Source organism: Mauremys mutica, chromosome 2, assembly GCF_020497125.1.
Source record: "Mauremys mutica isolate MM-2020 ecotype Southern chromosome 2, ASM2049712v1, whole genome shotgun sequence".
In the NCBI taxonomy this organism is placed as follows: domain Eukaryota; kingdom Metazoa; phylum Chordata; order Testudines; family Geoemydidae; genus Mauremys; species Mauremys mutica.
Genome location: NC_059073.1, coordinates 261,130,910 through 261,145,262, shown reverse-complemented (window position 1 = coordinate 261,145,262; position 14,353 = coordinate 261,130,910). Strand labels below are relative to the sequence as shown.

The window sequence follows — 14,353 nt, the reverse complement described above, 5'->3', positions numbered from 1 at the left end:
AAAGCACCATTTAACTTGAGCTGGAGATTTTTGTGTGGCCATAGTTTGGTTGGGTAAATGCTCAAATTAATCCATGGGCTAATGCTGCCATGAAGGCGAGCCCTGACTGAGCCAGAAGGAATGCAGATTCAGTACACAGGATCCTTAGACCGCCCAAAAAGAGACGCTGTCCAGTTATGCTGACTGAAAATCCAATTCATTTTAAGTTGTCAGTAGTTTGTAAGACAATCTAACTGTAAGGCTCTGTCATGGAGAGCAGAGAGCTAAAAGTTGCGCAGTCAGAGGGAGCCAGGGTAAACTGGAGTGTCACTGCTGCCACACTCCAGCAGAGGGTGTCTGAACTCAGGGAAGATGAGGGGTTGTATAAGATACTTCCATTGTGATGTTGGTGCAAGAGCAGATCTAACTATGAGTTAGTAAGGTTGAGTCCAGTGAGTGCCCTCTTTAAGCTAATTTTTATTTCTCAAATGCATTATTTCTCTAAAGAAACTGTTTTTTATTTGACTGCATGTTCGTTATAAACTACCAGCTTTTCATGCGCACTACAGTTTCACTGTGAAATGTAGAGTCCCAAAACTGTGGATGTGACACTTTGAAAAATATGTAATTTTTTTTACTCTGGGAATAGGAGTTAAATAAAGGAAAACAATTGCCATACATGTAAGATGTATCGAAACTTTGATTATCTTGTTTATGGGTAACTGAGAAACTTTTAAACTTCAAACAAAAAGAGCAAAGAACTTTGATCTGTGATATAGGGAGTCTGTTTTAGATGACATAGCATAATTGTATGTGAGAAAGAGAGACAGTATCAATTTACCTATGTGAGGCATGTCACTTTTTTAGTGAAAAATGAGGAAGGGCAGCACGTGAAGGAACTGGAATTTAAATGTCTGATGCCTAAATTAACCTTGACAAACAGTAAAAAAAAATAATTTGGATTTAGTAACCAGTACTTTCCATAAAGGTTTCTTGATGTATGTTTGTTCATTGCCTGTTAAGGTTATCTTAAATTGAAGCTATTGTTTGTCAGTCTTCACTGTGCAAAGCTTTCATCTTCTGATTTAATTACTACTCTATAAAAGTTCAGAAAAATATTTTCCACTCAGCTGACTCACCTCTTGCAAGCAATTTTATTCAAACTATTTAAATAAGGCTAACTTTAAAAGCCAGTTTCTGCATGGTTTAATTGACCTTCCCAAATCACGAAGGGGCAGGAGCCTTCTAGTGTATTGTTATACCAAACATGTTTTCTTGCTCTGCTTTTGTGATAATTTGTGGCTAAACTCAACATTGGGACAGTAAATATAATTGTTTGGAGGATTTTTACATATTAAAGCAATGCAAAGGTAAACGTGGTAAGGGAAAAAGTTGTCATATTCAAAAGAAAAATGTACACATTTGTCCAAGTTCAGTTCGTTTTTACTTCTGTATTTTTATAACCCATGATAAATTGTTCAGTCTCAATGTATCAAATGAACAGTTTTCAAATGACCCACATGATTAAAAATATGGTTCATGCTGAGGGGTTGGAACCATCTAGAAAACAGTGACTCACAAGTCCTCTCACTCTCTTGCAGGTTTGAGTGTTCTTTGTGGAGACTTGTAAGGGACAATGACTCCAGCTGCCCTCGGTTCTTTTTTACTATTTATGTGAGGTCTTGGCAAGATTGGGGAGGGATGTTGTGCAAGTGTGAATGTGTAGAGGCAGTACACTCCGACAACTCCAGTAACAGGTGTATAGTCTTTCTTTCATGTGACAATAGTCAATGTACCTAGTGCCAGTTTGAAAAATTGAGAGAGTTTGCGTTAGTCTTTGCTACGGGACAGATTGTTCTTAATTTGTGGGCTAGGGAGGGCAGATGGAGGCCATGCTAGAAAATCCTTGCATCTAATATACTGAGAAATTCTGTGTGCTGCATTACATGGTGTGAATTATATTTGCAAACCTTTCAAGGCAGTGGGTCAATTGTGAAATTCAGGGTTTTCTTTGTGCTTTTGATATCTTAAAAATGTTCATTTGGAAGTGTCAGTAGTACTTAACACAAGTCCTGTAGTTGAATTACTTAGCAAGAAGTTACTTGCCTAGTTCAGCCTAAATGGACAGTGTAAACACAAACCTGTAATTTGGTTTATAACACTAAGTGCTTTCACACTTCTATAATTTAAAAAGACACTTAACATTTATCCCCTTTCATATGATATGGTGAGTTAGGATTGTATCTCCAGCTATTTCTTAAAGAAGAAATTCTGTATTTCTAGCTCTGTTAAGATTATAATTTAAAATGCAAACATGCAGTATTTTGGGGAATACACTTCCTGCAAAGCTCATGCTTGTTACTAATGGGGAGCAGTTTTCGTTTGTGTCCAAACAGTTTTAGTATAGCAGACTAAAGAGAACTGAAAAGTATTCATTTCCCAGTGTAAGCCTGGAAAATGTACAACATTCTTTTGTCTCAAATAAATAAAACTCTGTATTCCTGCTAAGTGTCCTGTGTATGAAGCTACTGTGTATATTAAACATAGCAATATATTTACAAAAATGATGATCAACTTTTCAGTAGGGTTGCCAAATTTGATTGGATGTATCCCTGAAGATTTCATAACATGACATAATCTTTAATTAAAGATTAATCTTTAATTCCTGGAGACTCCAGGCCAGTCGTGGAGGGTTGGCAACCCTACTCTTCAGTGTTTCTCAAGTGTGGCCACCGTGGCTGCATGAGGCCACCAGGGGCTTTTCTTGAGGCCACCACCTTCTGGGTGGTGAATGGGGGGAGGGGGAACCAGTGTCCCTTCCCCCATGGCCACCAGCAAGGGTCTGGGCCTTGCTCCCGCTGGAGAGACAAATGCTGGAGGAGCAGGCAACCAGTGAATTCCCCACCTTCTCAGGGGCGGTGGGCTTGGGTTTCAGCCACGGGGTGATGAGTGGCAGGCTTCAGCTGTGGGGCTTCAGGCTCCATCCCTGGACCACGTCCCCTGAGCACAGGGCTTTGGGCTCTGTCGCTTAGCCACCCAGCAGCAGGCTCCAGCCCCTGGGACTGCATGGCAGTGGGCTCCAGCCCTGGGTTCACCACCTTCTCCTACCCTCATGGGCCCTGTTGCCTTTCCTAGCCTCACATCTATTCCCTCTGCCATCCTTTGCCCCTCTGCCTCCCTATCCACCTCCCCGTCAGGGTTTAATTTGTACCCCAAGTCTGCTGTGAAAAGTGATATTTGTGTGTTTAATATCACTTTCACAGCAGACTTAGTAGCTAGCTGGGAGGCTTTGAAAAGTGATATTAACATACAAGCATCACTTTTCACAGCAGCAGACTTACTAGCTAGCAAGTTTGAAAAAATAAAATGAAATAAAAAGCAACCCAAAAAGCAAAAGAAACAACTAGAACAAAAGACAAGAATGTGCAAGGCATCTTATTTGTGTTTCTATTCTGTTTAGGTCCAGTAACGAATAGAGACAAGTGTACATTATTTTTGTTGAGTCTGGAGGGAAAAACTGTACATAAATAAATTGCAATGATTTGGATATGTATATGTGCATATTTATTTTTTCCCCCTAAAGTAAATTAAACATTTTAGGAAAAATTGTCAGAGCAGCCACCAATGAGAGTTGGTGGCCGCACTCTGAGGTTGTGAGAACCCCTGTTTAGAGGAGCTATTTAGTGGTAACATTACCTAGCCAATTGGCTCTTTTTTCCCTTCCATGCTTTGTAGAATGCTGTAAATAGCTTGTTCATCTGTGGTATCCTGATATTTAGTCTTGCTAAATTCTTACTTAAAGCAGAATACAGAGTAACTTGGGTTTCTTGTGGAATATAGACTTTTTTTTTTCCTGTATGATCTTGTGGTTTTGTTTGGATTCTAAGGTTCTGTGCTCCTCTGTCTTGTTGTTATGCATTGTTCAGTATGTCTTCACTTCAAGGGAACTTTCTAGTGGTGCCTTGTAATTGGTTTTATTTAAAATATTTTTCCTCAAACACAAAAAGCCACTGATATTTCCATGTTCGTGTACCCTCACGCCTCCCCAAACACAGTCTGTTATTACTTTTAATTCAATGTCTGAAAGAACCTATTTGACTTGTGATTTGGGTAGTCTTTTACTGAATCTTGTTGTGTTAGAACTGCATGAGTTGTGAAATAGTTACTTGTGCCATTGGATTTAGTATCACAATCTCTACTATTTTGTGTCTTTATGGAAAAGATTTCATACTGTGGATTGTTTAGGACAGTTTTAGTCTTTGCAGCATAACCTATTGAGACCTCTCCTACTTAGTATATGGGCACATTTTACAGTTCCAGTAACTTGTTGCATTTGAGTCTCATTTCTAGAGTACCCTTATCCTGACCTCTGTCTTGGGTGCAGATTTGGTGGTAGCTTTTGAAAACTGGGAGCCAGTGTACTTTTTGGTGTCAAGTTTATGCTTACACAACCTGGTCTATGCTTGCCTTGCAATTTATTTAATGCAGCTCTCCTACAAGTGTTGAGTTTATGGAATATATTTTCATGGCTCTTTTCATAACTTCTGCCACTGTCTTCAACATTTGATCTGCTTGTTATATTTTAACCTAGTTTTAATAGTGTCATTAGATTCTCATTTCATAGCCAGAGCCCCAACTACTCCATGACACAGTGGGACCAATTTTCTCAATGGCAATATTAACTTAGTCTTTTGCAGCAAAATATCCCTCATTTTCATGTCTACAAAAATATATAGCTATATCTTTTTGACATAAAATGTCATGATCAGTGTTTTCACCATGACTGTTCGAAAGGATACGTTTTTTATGGTCTTCAAGCAGCACCCATTCCACTCCTGAGGCTGTCCAGCTCAGAACCACCTCTTCCTCATGTATTCCAGGGAAGGGTGGAGCTTCTAGCTGGCTTCAGCACCTTCTATATGCAGGTCTTGACTGCTATACTCTTCTCCAGGTGGCTGAGGTGGCCTAATTACAAGTATATGCTGGAGTAGAAGATACAAGCTGAACTTCAGTTCTCACTCCCCAGTGTCCTGCTACCTAGCTCCATGGAATAATGCATATAGAATGTACAGTAGCCCAATACATTCCCCCTCCCCTCCCCCCCTAGGAAACCTGCGGAGCAAACATCAGCTGCAGGCAGGTCCTAGCACGGCAGGGAGCCTAGAAACCAAAATGTTAGGCACATGGCTGCTGAAAAATAGTGGATTCTGTGGCAGAAGTGCTGAATTCTGTGGCATCTTGGGAAAAAGCTGGCTAATGCCTCTTTCCAAGGAAAAAGTTGGTTCATGCATTGTGGAAGCATACAAACCCTCCCATGATCTCAGTTGGAGGAAGGAGTTGACTAATTTTTTTTTTCCCTTTTAGTTTCTAAATGTTCTGTAGGGGCAGACAATGAGTTTGTTTTATTATTTGAGAATTGTCATTTACCCTTGCTATTTATCCAGGTTTTCTCAAGGCATTCATCACTGTAGTTTCCAACAACCTCCCAAAGAGTTAAAAACTAAACACGCAAATGATCCATGGCCTAATTTTATTGCTTTATCTTCTCTCTGCTCTCCTCCTACTCCTTATCCCCTTTCTCTCTCTTTTTTTCTTCTTTTCTTTTTTCTCTAGTTCTAATTCCTTTCTTCTTTGCTGTTGGGAATATGGAAAAGCTAAGATGAAGAAGAGTTTTACACTTTTCTGAAAGCCAGTTTTACACTTTTCTGATTTCTCTAACCATTAGCTAGGGCAAAAGCTTTGAAGCTTACTCTTGCTAGGAGCCCTGTCCCCTCTTACATCCTTCACTCTTAAGGATGACCGCTTTCATCGTTACTACTTGATTAATGTAGGTACAGAGTGAGATTACTACTCAGCTAGTTTCTCAATTATCTTGATCAAGAATGGGAGTTTGCTGGGGTGGTAATTGTCAAGGCCTGAGTCAAGAGAAGGTTTAAAAATATGTGGCATTAAGACATGTTCTAATCAAAGGTGTCCTCATCAAAGGTGGCATTTGATGATTTTTACCAATAAAGGTGCCAGTTGCTCCAGATGCATCTTTCCACAGCCACAGTGGTCATGGGTCTGTGTGATGGGGTGTACCAGACTCAGAGGACCCCTGCTACAGGCCTCAGGGTCCTATCATACCCTGTCCCCAAAAAGGAGCAGTGGAACTGTCCTCCAAGTGGCCTAGAGAGGCTGCATGGGAAGCAGCCATTCCAGGCCCAGACAAAAGAAGCTGCAGTACAGAACAGGAGGCAGTTTCTACTTGGAGCCATAGGAGCAAGGATGGTGTTCCTGGCTGGCTGAAAGGACTGCAGAACCTCAAACAGATTGGTTGCTGTCGGGGACCAGGGTATCAAGGAGGAGCTCCTGGCTGGTTGCTGGAACTTGGCAGCTGAAGCCCTAAGGTGAGGGTGAAGGGGTCCTGGGGAAGTGGCCCAGGAAATTGTAGCAGCATCGTGAGTAGTCAAAGGGATGCAGCGGGTGGCTGCTATTTGTAGGGTCCCTCAGCTGGGACCCAGGAGTAGTGGGCAGGCCCAGGACCCCACCGGCCACAAGTGGAAGGGCTAAATTCTTGAGGAGGGAGTTGAACTGATCCCAGAGAAGACCTTGGAGAGGGTCAGTGATATTGGACTTTAGAACACCCCCAGAAGGGGACCTGAACTGTTTAGCGACTCAGCCGGAGAACTGGGGTCAGAGAAGGGCCCAGAGAGGGTGAAGATGTCTCCAGGGAGGGAGACCTCGGGGCATGGACCCAGGGCCATCCTTACCCATATGCAAAGTACACAACTGCGTAGGGCACCAGGAGATTTGGGGCACCAGATTTCCTGGTGCGCTGCATGCTGCTGCAGCCCCAGCCTCTTCCCCAGGGCCCCAGCCTCTTCCCCACCCCGCCTCTTCCCTGCCCCACCTCTTCCCACCCCAGCCCCGCCCCCACTCCCCCTTACAACTCCAGAAGCGGTGGGGCCTGCACTCACTGGTAAGTAGAGCGACCTGGTCCCAGCCTGCTCCGCTCCACTCCCCTGGCTCCCAGCCGCGCTGCTGGCGAGCGCTGGGGGGCGGTTCCCCCTTCCTCCCCCAAGCTTGGGAGCCAGGGGAGCAGAGCAGGTTTGGGCCGGGTCACTCCACTTCCTGCAGGAAGTGGCCAGCCCCCATCCTCCATGGAGGCCCCCGGCAGAGGCCTGGGGCTGGGCCCCACACAGCCCCCCAGTGGGGGCGCTGTGTAGGGCACCAAAATAGCTAGGGACAGCCCTGCACGGACCCATACCAGGGTCAGAACTGTTTAAAGACTGAGCCCGGGGAGGGCTAAAGGAAGCTGTACCACCCAAGGGATACCAAGATAGGCCTCTGTTGGACTCTTTATCCCGGAAGGGGTTTGTTTTGTTTATGTTTCATATATAGACTGTGTGTGACTTGGCTGGAGGGCTGAGTTACAGAAGACATAGCACAATTACAGAGACTGAGTGGAGGCGCGCACACTCTGCCAGGGGGCACTTGCAAAAGGTAAGTGCCACCCAGTTATATTGCGAATCACAGGTAGTGATGCAGATTCCTTCCAGCACTCTAATATCTTGCTCAGGGAAAATAGTGAATTCTGTAAAGAGCGGAGGGGGGCTTGGCTGTCTTAGCATGTGACTACTGCTGTCTGGAGAGAGGGCATTTGGGACTTATTAGATCTTCTCTGAGAAGCTTGTTGATAGTTATTCACATGGAGTGGAGCTGGCTTCTGAGTTTGTGTGGATGCAATCTGAACTGAGACAGTCAATCACAGACCATTTTAAAGTTCTGTGGTACAGGATTTACCTGCTGCAGTGGCAGAAGAGAAAAAAGATTTTAGTCTCAGCTACAGCCATAGCATAGGATTTTAGAAAACCTTGTTTTGGAGTTACCAGCTTCTGATCAGGTTTTCAAGTATTGGCACTTGTTTCCTTCCTTCCTGTGTCATCTGACATCAGTATCTGAGAACTAAAGAGATCTAAGGGTCTGATGGTGCCAGTCTGTCTGGCAATGGCTCATGAGTGATCCAAGTGACCTAGTCTTATTTACATTAAATCCATTTTACATTGCTCTAGCAGTGTAAAGCAGCTTTAGTGCAAATAAGGATCAGGCCTGTAGCATCTTTCTGGGTCTTCCACTCTTTGGCTCTTCAGTTGTATATAGATTTTTATTGAAGATGCTCTGGAATTTATCTGGGACCATAAATTTACAGGGGCAGACCATGGTGATAGTCCCTTCTTCCAACCTGTGTGCCTGCAGATTGATCTTGGTTTGAAGGAGGTAGTGACCTTCCTGGGAAAAGGGCTGAGTTTCTAATATTTCCTATTTCCATTTCTAAGCCAAAGAATTAGTCCAGTGTGAGACCAACTTTGTGAATTGGGCCTAAGAATACCTGTGAAGCCCAAAGTGGAGTGTTTGTGTGTAGAAGAGGCGTTTTTTGGCCACCATCTGAGATACTGTCGGTGTAGATGTTAGTCCCCTGTCATGATGAACTTTGGGGACTCCACTATTGTCAAACTCAAGCTCTCCAGGGAAGCCTTCAGTCTCTGTGCTCTGTAGATTAGTATGTAATTATCTCCACTGATTTACAGATATGGTGGATGCATGCGAAGGATTCTGTTTTTCCAAGGGATCCTTGTCTGCATTTGATGTTGAATGGGAGTGACATGGCTGCTTGGCCCCTAGTTTTGTGTATTCGGATAGAGACAATGTATAGAATAACTTGGGAGGATGGGGTGATCCAGCATTGGGCCTCTGCTGCCAACTAACTAGGAATTTAAAAAAAACAACCAAGGACAAAATGGGAGCCTTGTCTTTTAAAAGGATGTCAGATCTGTTGACTACTGATCTTTCATCACATAATATGCATTTCAGGTCTGAGCTATTGGCGGTGTTGGTGTTGTACTTACCTGAAGGGGTGGTTATAAACTGAATGTACTATATTGGTAGCAAGTATCTATCTATTATTTTCTGTTGATGTTTCCAGCATTGTTTTTTCTTTTTTCTTCTCAATTGTGTGATTGGGGTAAGGGAGGAAAATGGGAATACTGGTGGTCATGGGATCTGACCCTACAAGAGATCACCCATTTATAGGTGCTGGTCCCTATAAGCAGCTGGAACAACTTGTTCATGTCCTTAGCTTGAGCAAGCCAGTCTTTGCCTTGCATTTTTAGCTTGTCCAAACTTGAAGTATTAGTGCCTCTGAATGGCCATAAAAGGTTTAGCAGTGTTTTAATGTCTATATTTTGAGCAGGTGGAGAATGCCAGACATAGTAGGTATTTCTCCATGAAGACTTTCTTGTCAAAACTGTAGAATAAAATGTATTATACCTGTATCTTGCAAATCACATTATAAAGCACTCCAGGAATGATCAACCAGTTGGACTGCTCGACTTCTGATGTAATCACTTTTATATATGAAGTGATCTCCTTTCATAGAGCCAACTTTCTTGATTGTCCTATGGCAACTTAAGGTTTTATTTGTGGTTCTGCTATCACTTACGGTTGTAATTGCTTTTCATTGGGAGTTCAGGGTGCTCAGCAGTTGGCAAAATTGGACCATTAGGACTTGTTTGTTTGTACACTGTGGGCCAAATTCAGAGGCAAGTCTAAGATGTAATTTACTGTATTTCATTCCAGCTCTCTTGATACGTTACAGTTAAGACATAGATGAACTCTGACTTCCATCTTATAGATGTAACTTGTAGTACGCTCCGTCTCCTTATTTTAATTTATAAATGCTAGTCAGTTTCCTGCTGCACCCTACTGGACCAAATGCAAAAGTGATGTGTCAGAGGGGAAGGAGGTGGGGTATTCATGTTGCTTGTGAGTGTGCACAGTGAGGAGGCAAGAAGGTTATAAATTTCACCAGTTTAGAATCCCTGAAACAAACCTGTGAATGTCTCACTCAGTCTATGAACATGTAATATATGTACAATTTAGACGCACAATCACTATGATTAACCTTGGTGTGCACCTTGCTTTTTGAACTTCCATCAAAAACAAATTTTCAAAGACCTTTAGTCAGCTCTTGTCTGTCTTGGGGAGCTGTGAGTTGTTGTTAGAGTCAGTAGTTTCGGGGGGGGGTGTTTACAGTGCTCTCAGGATTCTACAAAGTCTAGTCCCTCTTTTGGATAAATACCTTTTTTTTTTCCTTTCAAGTTATAGCACTGTAATTCTGATTGTGATTTCAGTTAGTATGGTTTCATAAACCTGCCAGATGGGAATCTGTGAAACAAGGGATGTCCCTTATTGAATGCCACGGTCACCAATCTGAGGATGGAATACTGATGAGATGAAAAAATAAAGCTGAAAAGTGTCAGTCTTCTGATATATTCATGAGCTACAAATTTGCAACTACAGTTTAACAGACAGTTCAAAGATCTTCAATCTAGCCAAAAGAAAGCAAATGGTTTCAAATAGAACAGATGTTAATACTCTATTTGCCAAATTAATTAAGAAATAATTTAGATCCTAATACTTAATATGAAGATGAATATGGCATGATTAAGTTTTTTTTCAGAATGATTTTTACAATTCAGCATCATAATAGAGCTTAATAAAGTATCTTTCAAAACATGTGCTTTTCTTTAGGGAAGCAAAGAAACAGACTGGAACCAATGGATACCATATTTGTTAAGCAGGTTAAAGAAGGTGGACCTGCTTTCGAAGCTGGATTATGCACAGGTGCTGTTCTTTTATAGTGCTAATTTAATATAAACAAAGCTATAATGTTCTGCAGTCTTGTCTTTCATCTTGATTATTGTACTTTCTGGACTTGCTTACTCTCACCTCTCCCCCTGTGGACAGCCCAAAACACTGCTACTATAGTCTTCTTTCAGTCCCACCACTCTGACCACGCAATTCACCCCTTTGATTATTTTTCAGTGGCTTCCTGTCTCCCTACCAAAACTCATGCTCCTTTTCCTTGCCTATAAAGTGTTGCATAATATTGCCCCCACCTTAATCTTGGCTCCCATTTTATATTGCTTACTCTCTCACTGTCTGCTCTTCAGTCCTCTGTTTGCTGCTGCTTTGCTTTTTTCACAATCTTTTCTTTTATGCTGTCAGTCATGTTACCACTCCATCTAGCCATAGTTTGAGCATTGTCGCCAGATTTGTCCTCGGAGTGCCCTCTCTTCTGTCAGACCTCTACATCAAACCCAACTCTTCAAGCAATCCTTCTGCTCTTCTTCAGCTCTCCTATAATACCCTCACACTCCTTTTCCTGAGTGGTTGTCCTGTATTTTTCATATTTTTGTGTTGTCTATTTGTTTTAATGCTCCAAATCCCCAATCAAGACTGGGGTCCTATTGTGGTAGGTGCTATACAAACATAAAGGAAGCTGTGAAGAGCTTATAATTAATATAAGACAAGGGACAAGTGAGTGTGACAAACAAGAGGGAAGGGTTGAGGGAAGACCAGGGCTAACAGGAGTTTAATGTGGTTACGTAGGTTAAATGCATAACTTGATGGGTTCCAAATCATTTAACTCTCCGCCTTCCCACTCCCCACCTATTTTAAAGCAAATAAATATGAGCAATCCCCATTTGGCCTTCTCCCTAACCATTATTTTGCTTGCTTTATCTGATTTAGTCCATACATTCTTTGAAGCAGAGAATGCATCCGATGCTGGCAAAACACTCCTGGTGTGGATCAGCCAAAGTTGCACTTTATACCGATATAGTAAACACCCCCCTAATTCCCACAAGCAAAACAATCTATGCCAGGTTATATCTCTGCGTTACATAATTCTGCCTGCATGCCTAAATTGATCAGGCTCTCACCTCTTCCCACCTGTGACCAACATGGCTATGCTGGCACAAGCTTGGTGTAGATTTAGCCTAAGTTTTGTAATAATTTGTGGTTCTTTATTTAAATTTCTCAAAAAAGAAAATGTTTAGCAGGAACAATACGGTAATACAAGTTATACAACTACAGATTTATGTAGCTGGTTACCATTGTAAATGTGAATTTCTATTCTTAAAAGCATGGCAAACAGTATACTACACAAAAGCAATACATGTGTGTCAGAGAACACCCCTGATCTGGCTGTTGAGATTTTTTTAATAATAGTGTATATGTATTAATTGTCTGGAATAGGGTAATTTTGTAAGTTTTTCAAAAGAAATATGAAAACTCTAGGGCATTTAGAAATTTAAACAAAATCAAAGCACTAACTTTCCAGGCTCTGCAGTACATCCTATTTTTTTCCTCCTCACTCTGGTATAGTTTTACAATAGCAAGCATTTTCTGAGCAACAATGGCATCATTTGATGCTGGTATATAGAGAGAGATTTTTTGCTTGATAAAGTGCAACTTATGTTGAAGTTGTACAAAGAGAGCATGTTACTTTTCTGACTGAAGATGAAATTCAGCATTTGCCATACTGAAAAGGATAAAATCAATACAGAAAATATTTTATTTTCAGACTTGTTTAAAAAAAAAAAAAAAAAAAGAAGAAACCCAGATGGGGGGAGAATAAATTATAATTTTTTTAAAAAATTACTTGTGTCCTTTTAAGGAGACTGCTGATAGTCATAATATCTAATTAGGTCATGTTGCTATTTCTGTTAAAAACTTTAGATTGAAATGTATTATTGTGGCTGTATCTTGTAAATCACATTATAAAGCACTCAGAGAATGGTCAGCCAGTTAGATTGCTTAGCTTCTGACACAATCACTTTGTATATAGTGGGATCTCATTTTGTGGAACCGACTTTTCTTGAGTTGTTCCATTGCAACATATGGTTTTATTTCATTTTATGGTTAAGCTAAAGAGGTTAAAACATTTTGAAATCTAATATGAACTAAAGTTATGTTTCATTATTTTTGTCAGTTTGTATTTCATTGCTGCAAGGCACTTATTTTGTATTACCTAATGTCTCATTCACAGTTTGATTGGACAGAAACACCCAGTTTCAGTGGATCAGTTGCCTGGAAAAACTAAATGTGGCTTGCTGTAATATAGAGATTTGTGATAATCTTGTAAAATTGAAAGGATAGCCTAGCTGCAGAATGGTTTAGTTTAAACATTTTTCATAGTTTGATGTAGTTTTGTATTCATAAGTCTAATTGGGTTGTTGCTGAGCAGGTCCATAGTTCCCATGTTTGACTCTCCAAGCTTTTTACCTCCGAGATCACATCGGAGAATCCCAAACATAGTAGAAAGCAATTACAATATCTGTAACTGTAATGGGCCTGATTCTCCCATGCTTTTCCCCTTATGTACACCTATGCAAAGTGGGTATAAAATGCTATCAGAACATTTTTGCAGTCACTCAGCACAAATGTAATGACTTCACAACATACAAGGCAGGAGAGAATTGGTACCAGTGTGTTCAGATTGATTCACAATGTTGCCAAAAAGTATAGAGGTGGATTTAATCATTGGATAACTGTAACAACTTTTACCTGCTTCTTCCCACAATAAGCACATTCTCTCCTTCTGTCTATCTACGACAGAGCAAAGCCCCTTCCGCCTTATAATCTTCCTTCAATCCCTCCATTCCTGAGGCTGAGTCTGTCCTGAGTGCCACGTAAGCTTCCAGGCAATTCCTTTTTTGAGTCATTGGGCACTTGCTCCAAGCTGACCCAGATCACTTCTGCTGGTTCCCAGCCTGAGAGCTGATGTGAAAATCATGGGTAGAGCAGGCTGGAGATAAAAACTCCACAGGAAGACAGGTGATATGAGGCAATCTAAGAATGTTCATCATTACTCAATATTCTTACGTGAAAACAAGAAGTACCAAAGCAGGCAAGATTTGAAGCTATGATTTAAAAAAAAAATCAGTTCCTATTTTCAGTGCCAAAGGGAAGGATCTGATGGTATTTGGAAGAAGCCCTGCAATATGGCTGAACTTCTTAGAACAGGATTTAAAACCCCCTAAGTATGTAGCTCTTGGCCTAAATAATGACAATTTTTATCTGTAAATTTTTTTTTTGTAGCTTGAGAATGATTCAAGCATTCCAGACTAAACTGTGGCTTCAGAAAAATCCAACACTTCAGTGGAATTAGGTAGGGAATTCACAATGATCTACCTACTTATCTGGAGTTTGGCCTTCCACTAGCCAAGATAACTCATCAGTCATGTGGATTACCAGCAGAGAGGATGTTTGGCATCAAATTATCTTAGGTAGTGTTGCTTCTTGTTCTTGCTCACCGTTGGGAAACTACTTTACCCAGCAATACCAGTTCAGCAAAACAATCAGCTGAAACAAGGACTCAAATGCACTTTCACAAAGTTTACATTTGTAAACCTCCAATATGTGATCCTCTGTTAATCATGTGTTGAAAATCATATGTACAGTCTAAACCAGTAAAAAAGGAACCATTAGGTCCATTTCTGGAACTCAGCCAGGTTAGATGAGGACATGTGGAACTTTGTCCTCAGCA

The 14,353-nt window shown here is 41.2% G+C and overlaps 1 protein-coding gene across 6 annotated transcripts in view; it reads left to right on the top strand.

Annotated features, from left to right (window-relative positions):
- ARHGAP21 (Rho GTPase activating protein 21) overlaps window positions 1-14,353 on the top strand; it is a 209,975-nt gene that overhangs the window by 116,862 nt on the left and 78,760 nt on the right. For all 6 annotated transcript variants that reach the window (XM_045003537.1, XM_045003535.1, XM_045003536.1 and 3 more), the window contains exon 5: window positions 10,552-10,644. In XM_045003537.1, the coding sequence (XP_044859472.1) occupies window positions 10,552-10,644 (93 nt within the window). The remainder of the gene's footprint in view (window positions 1-10,551; window positions 10,645-14,353) is intronic.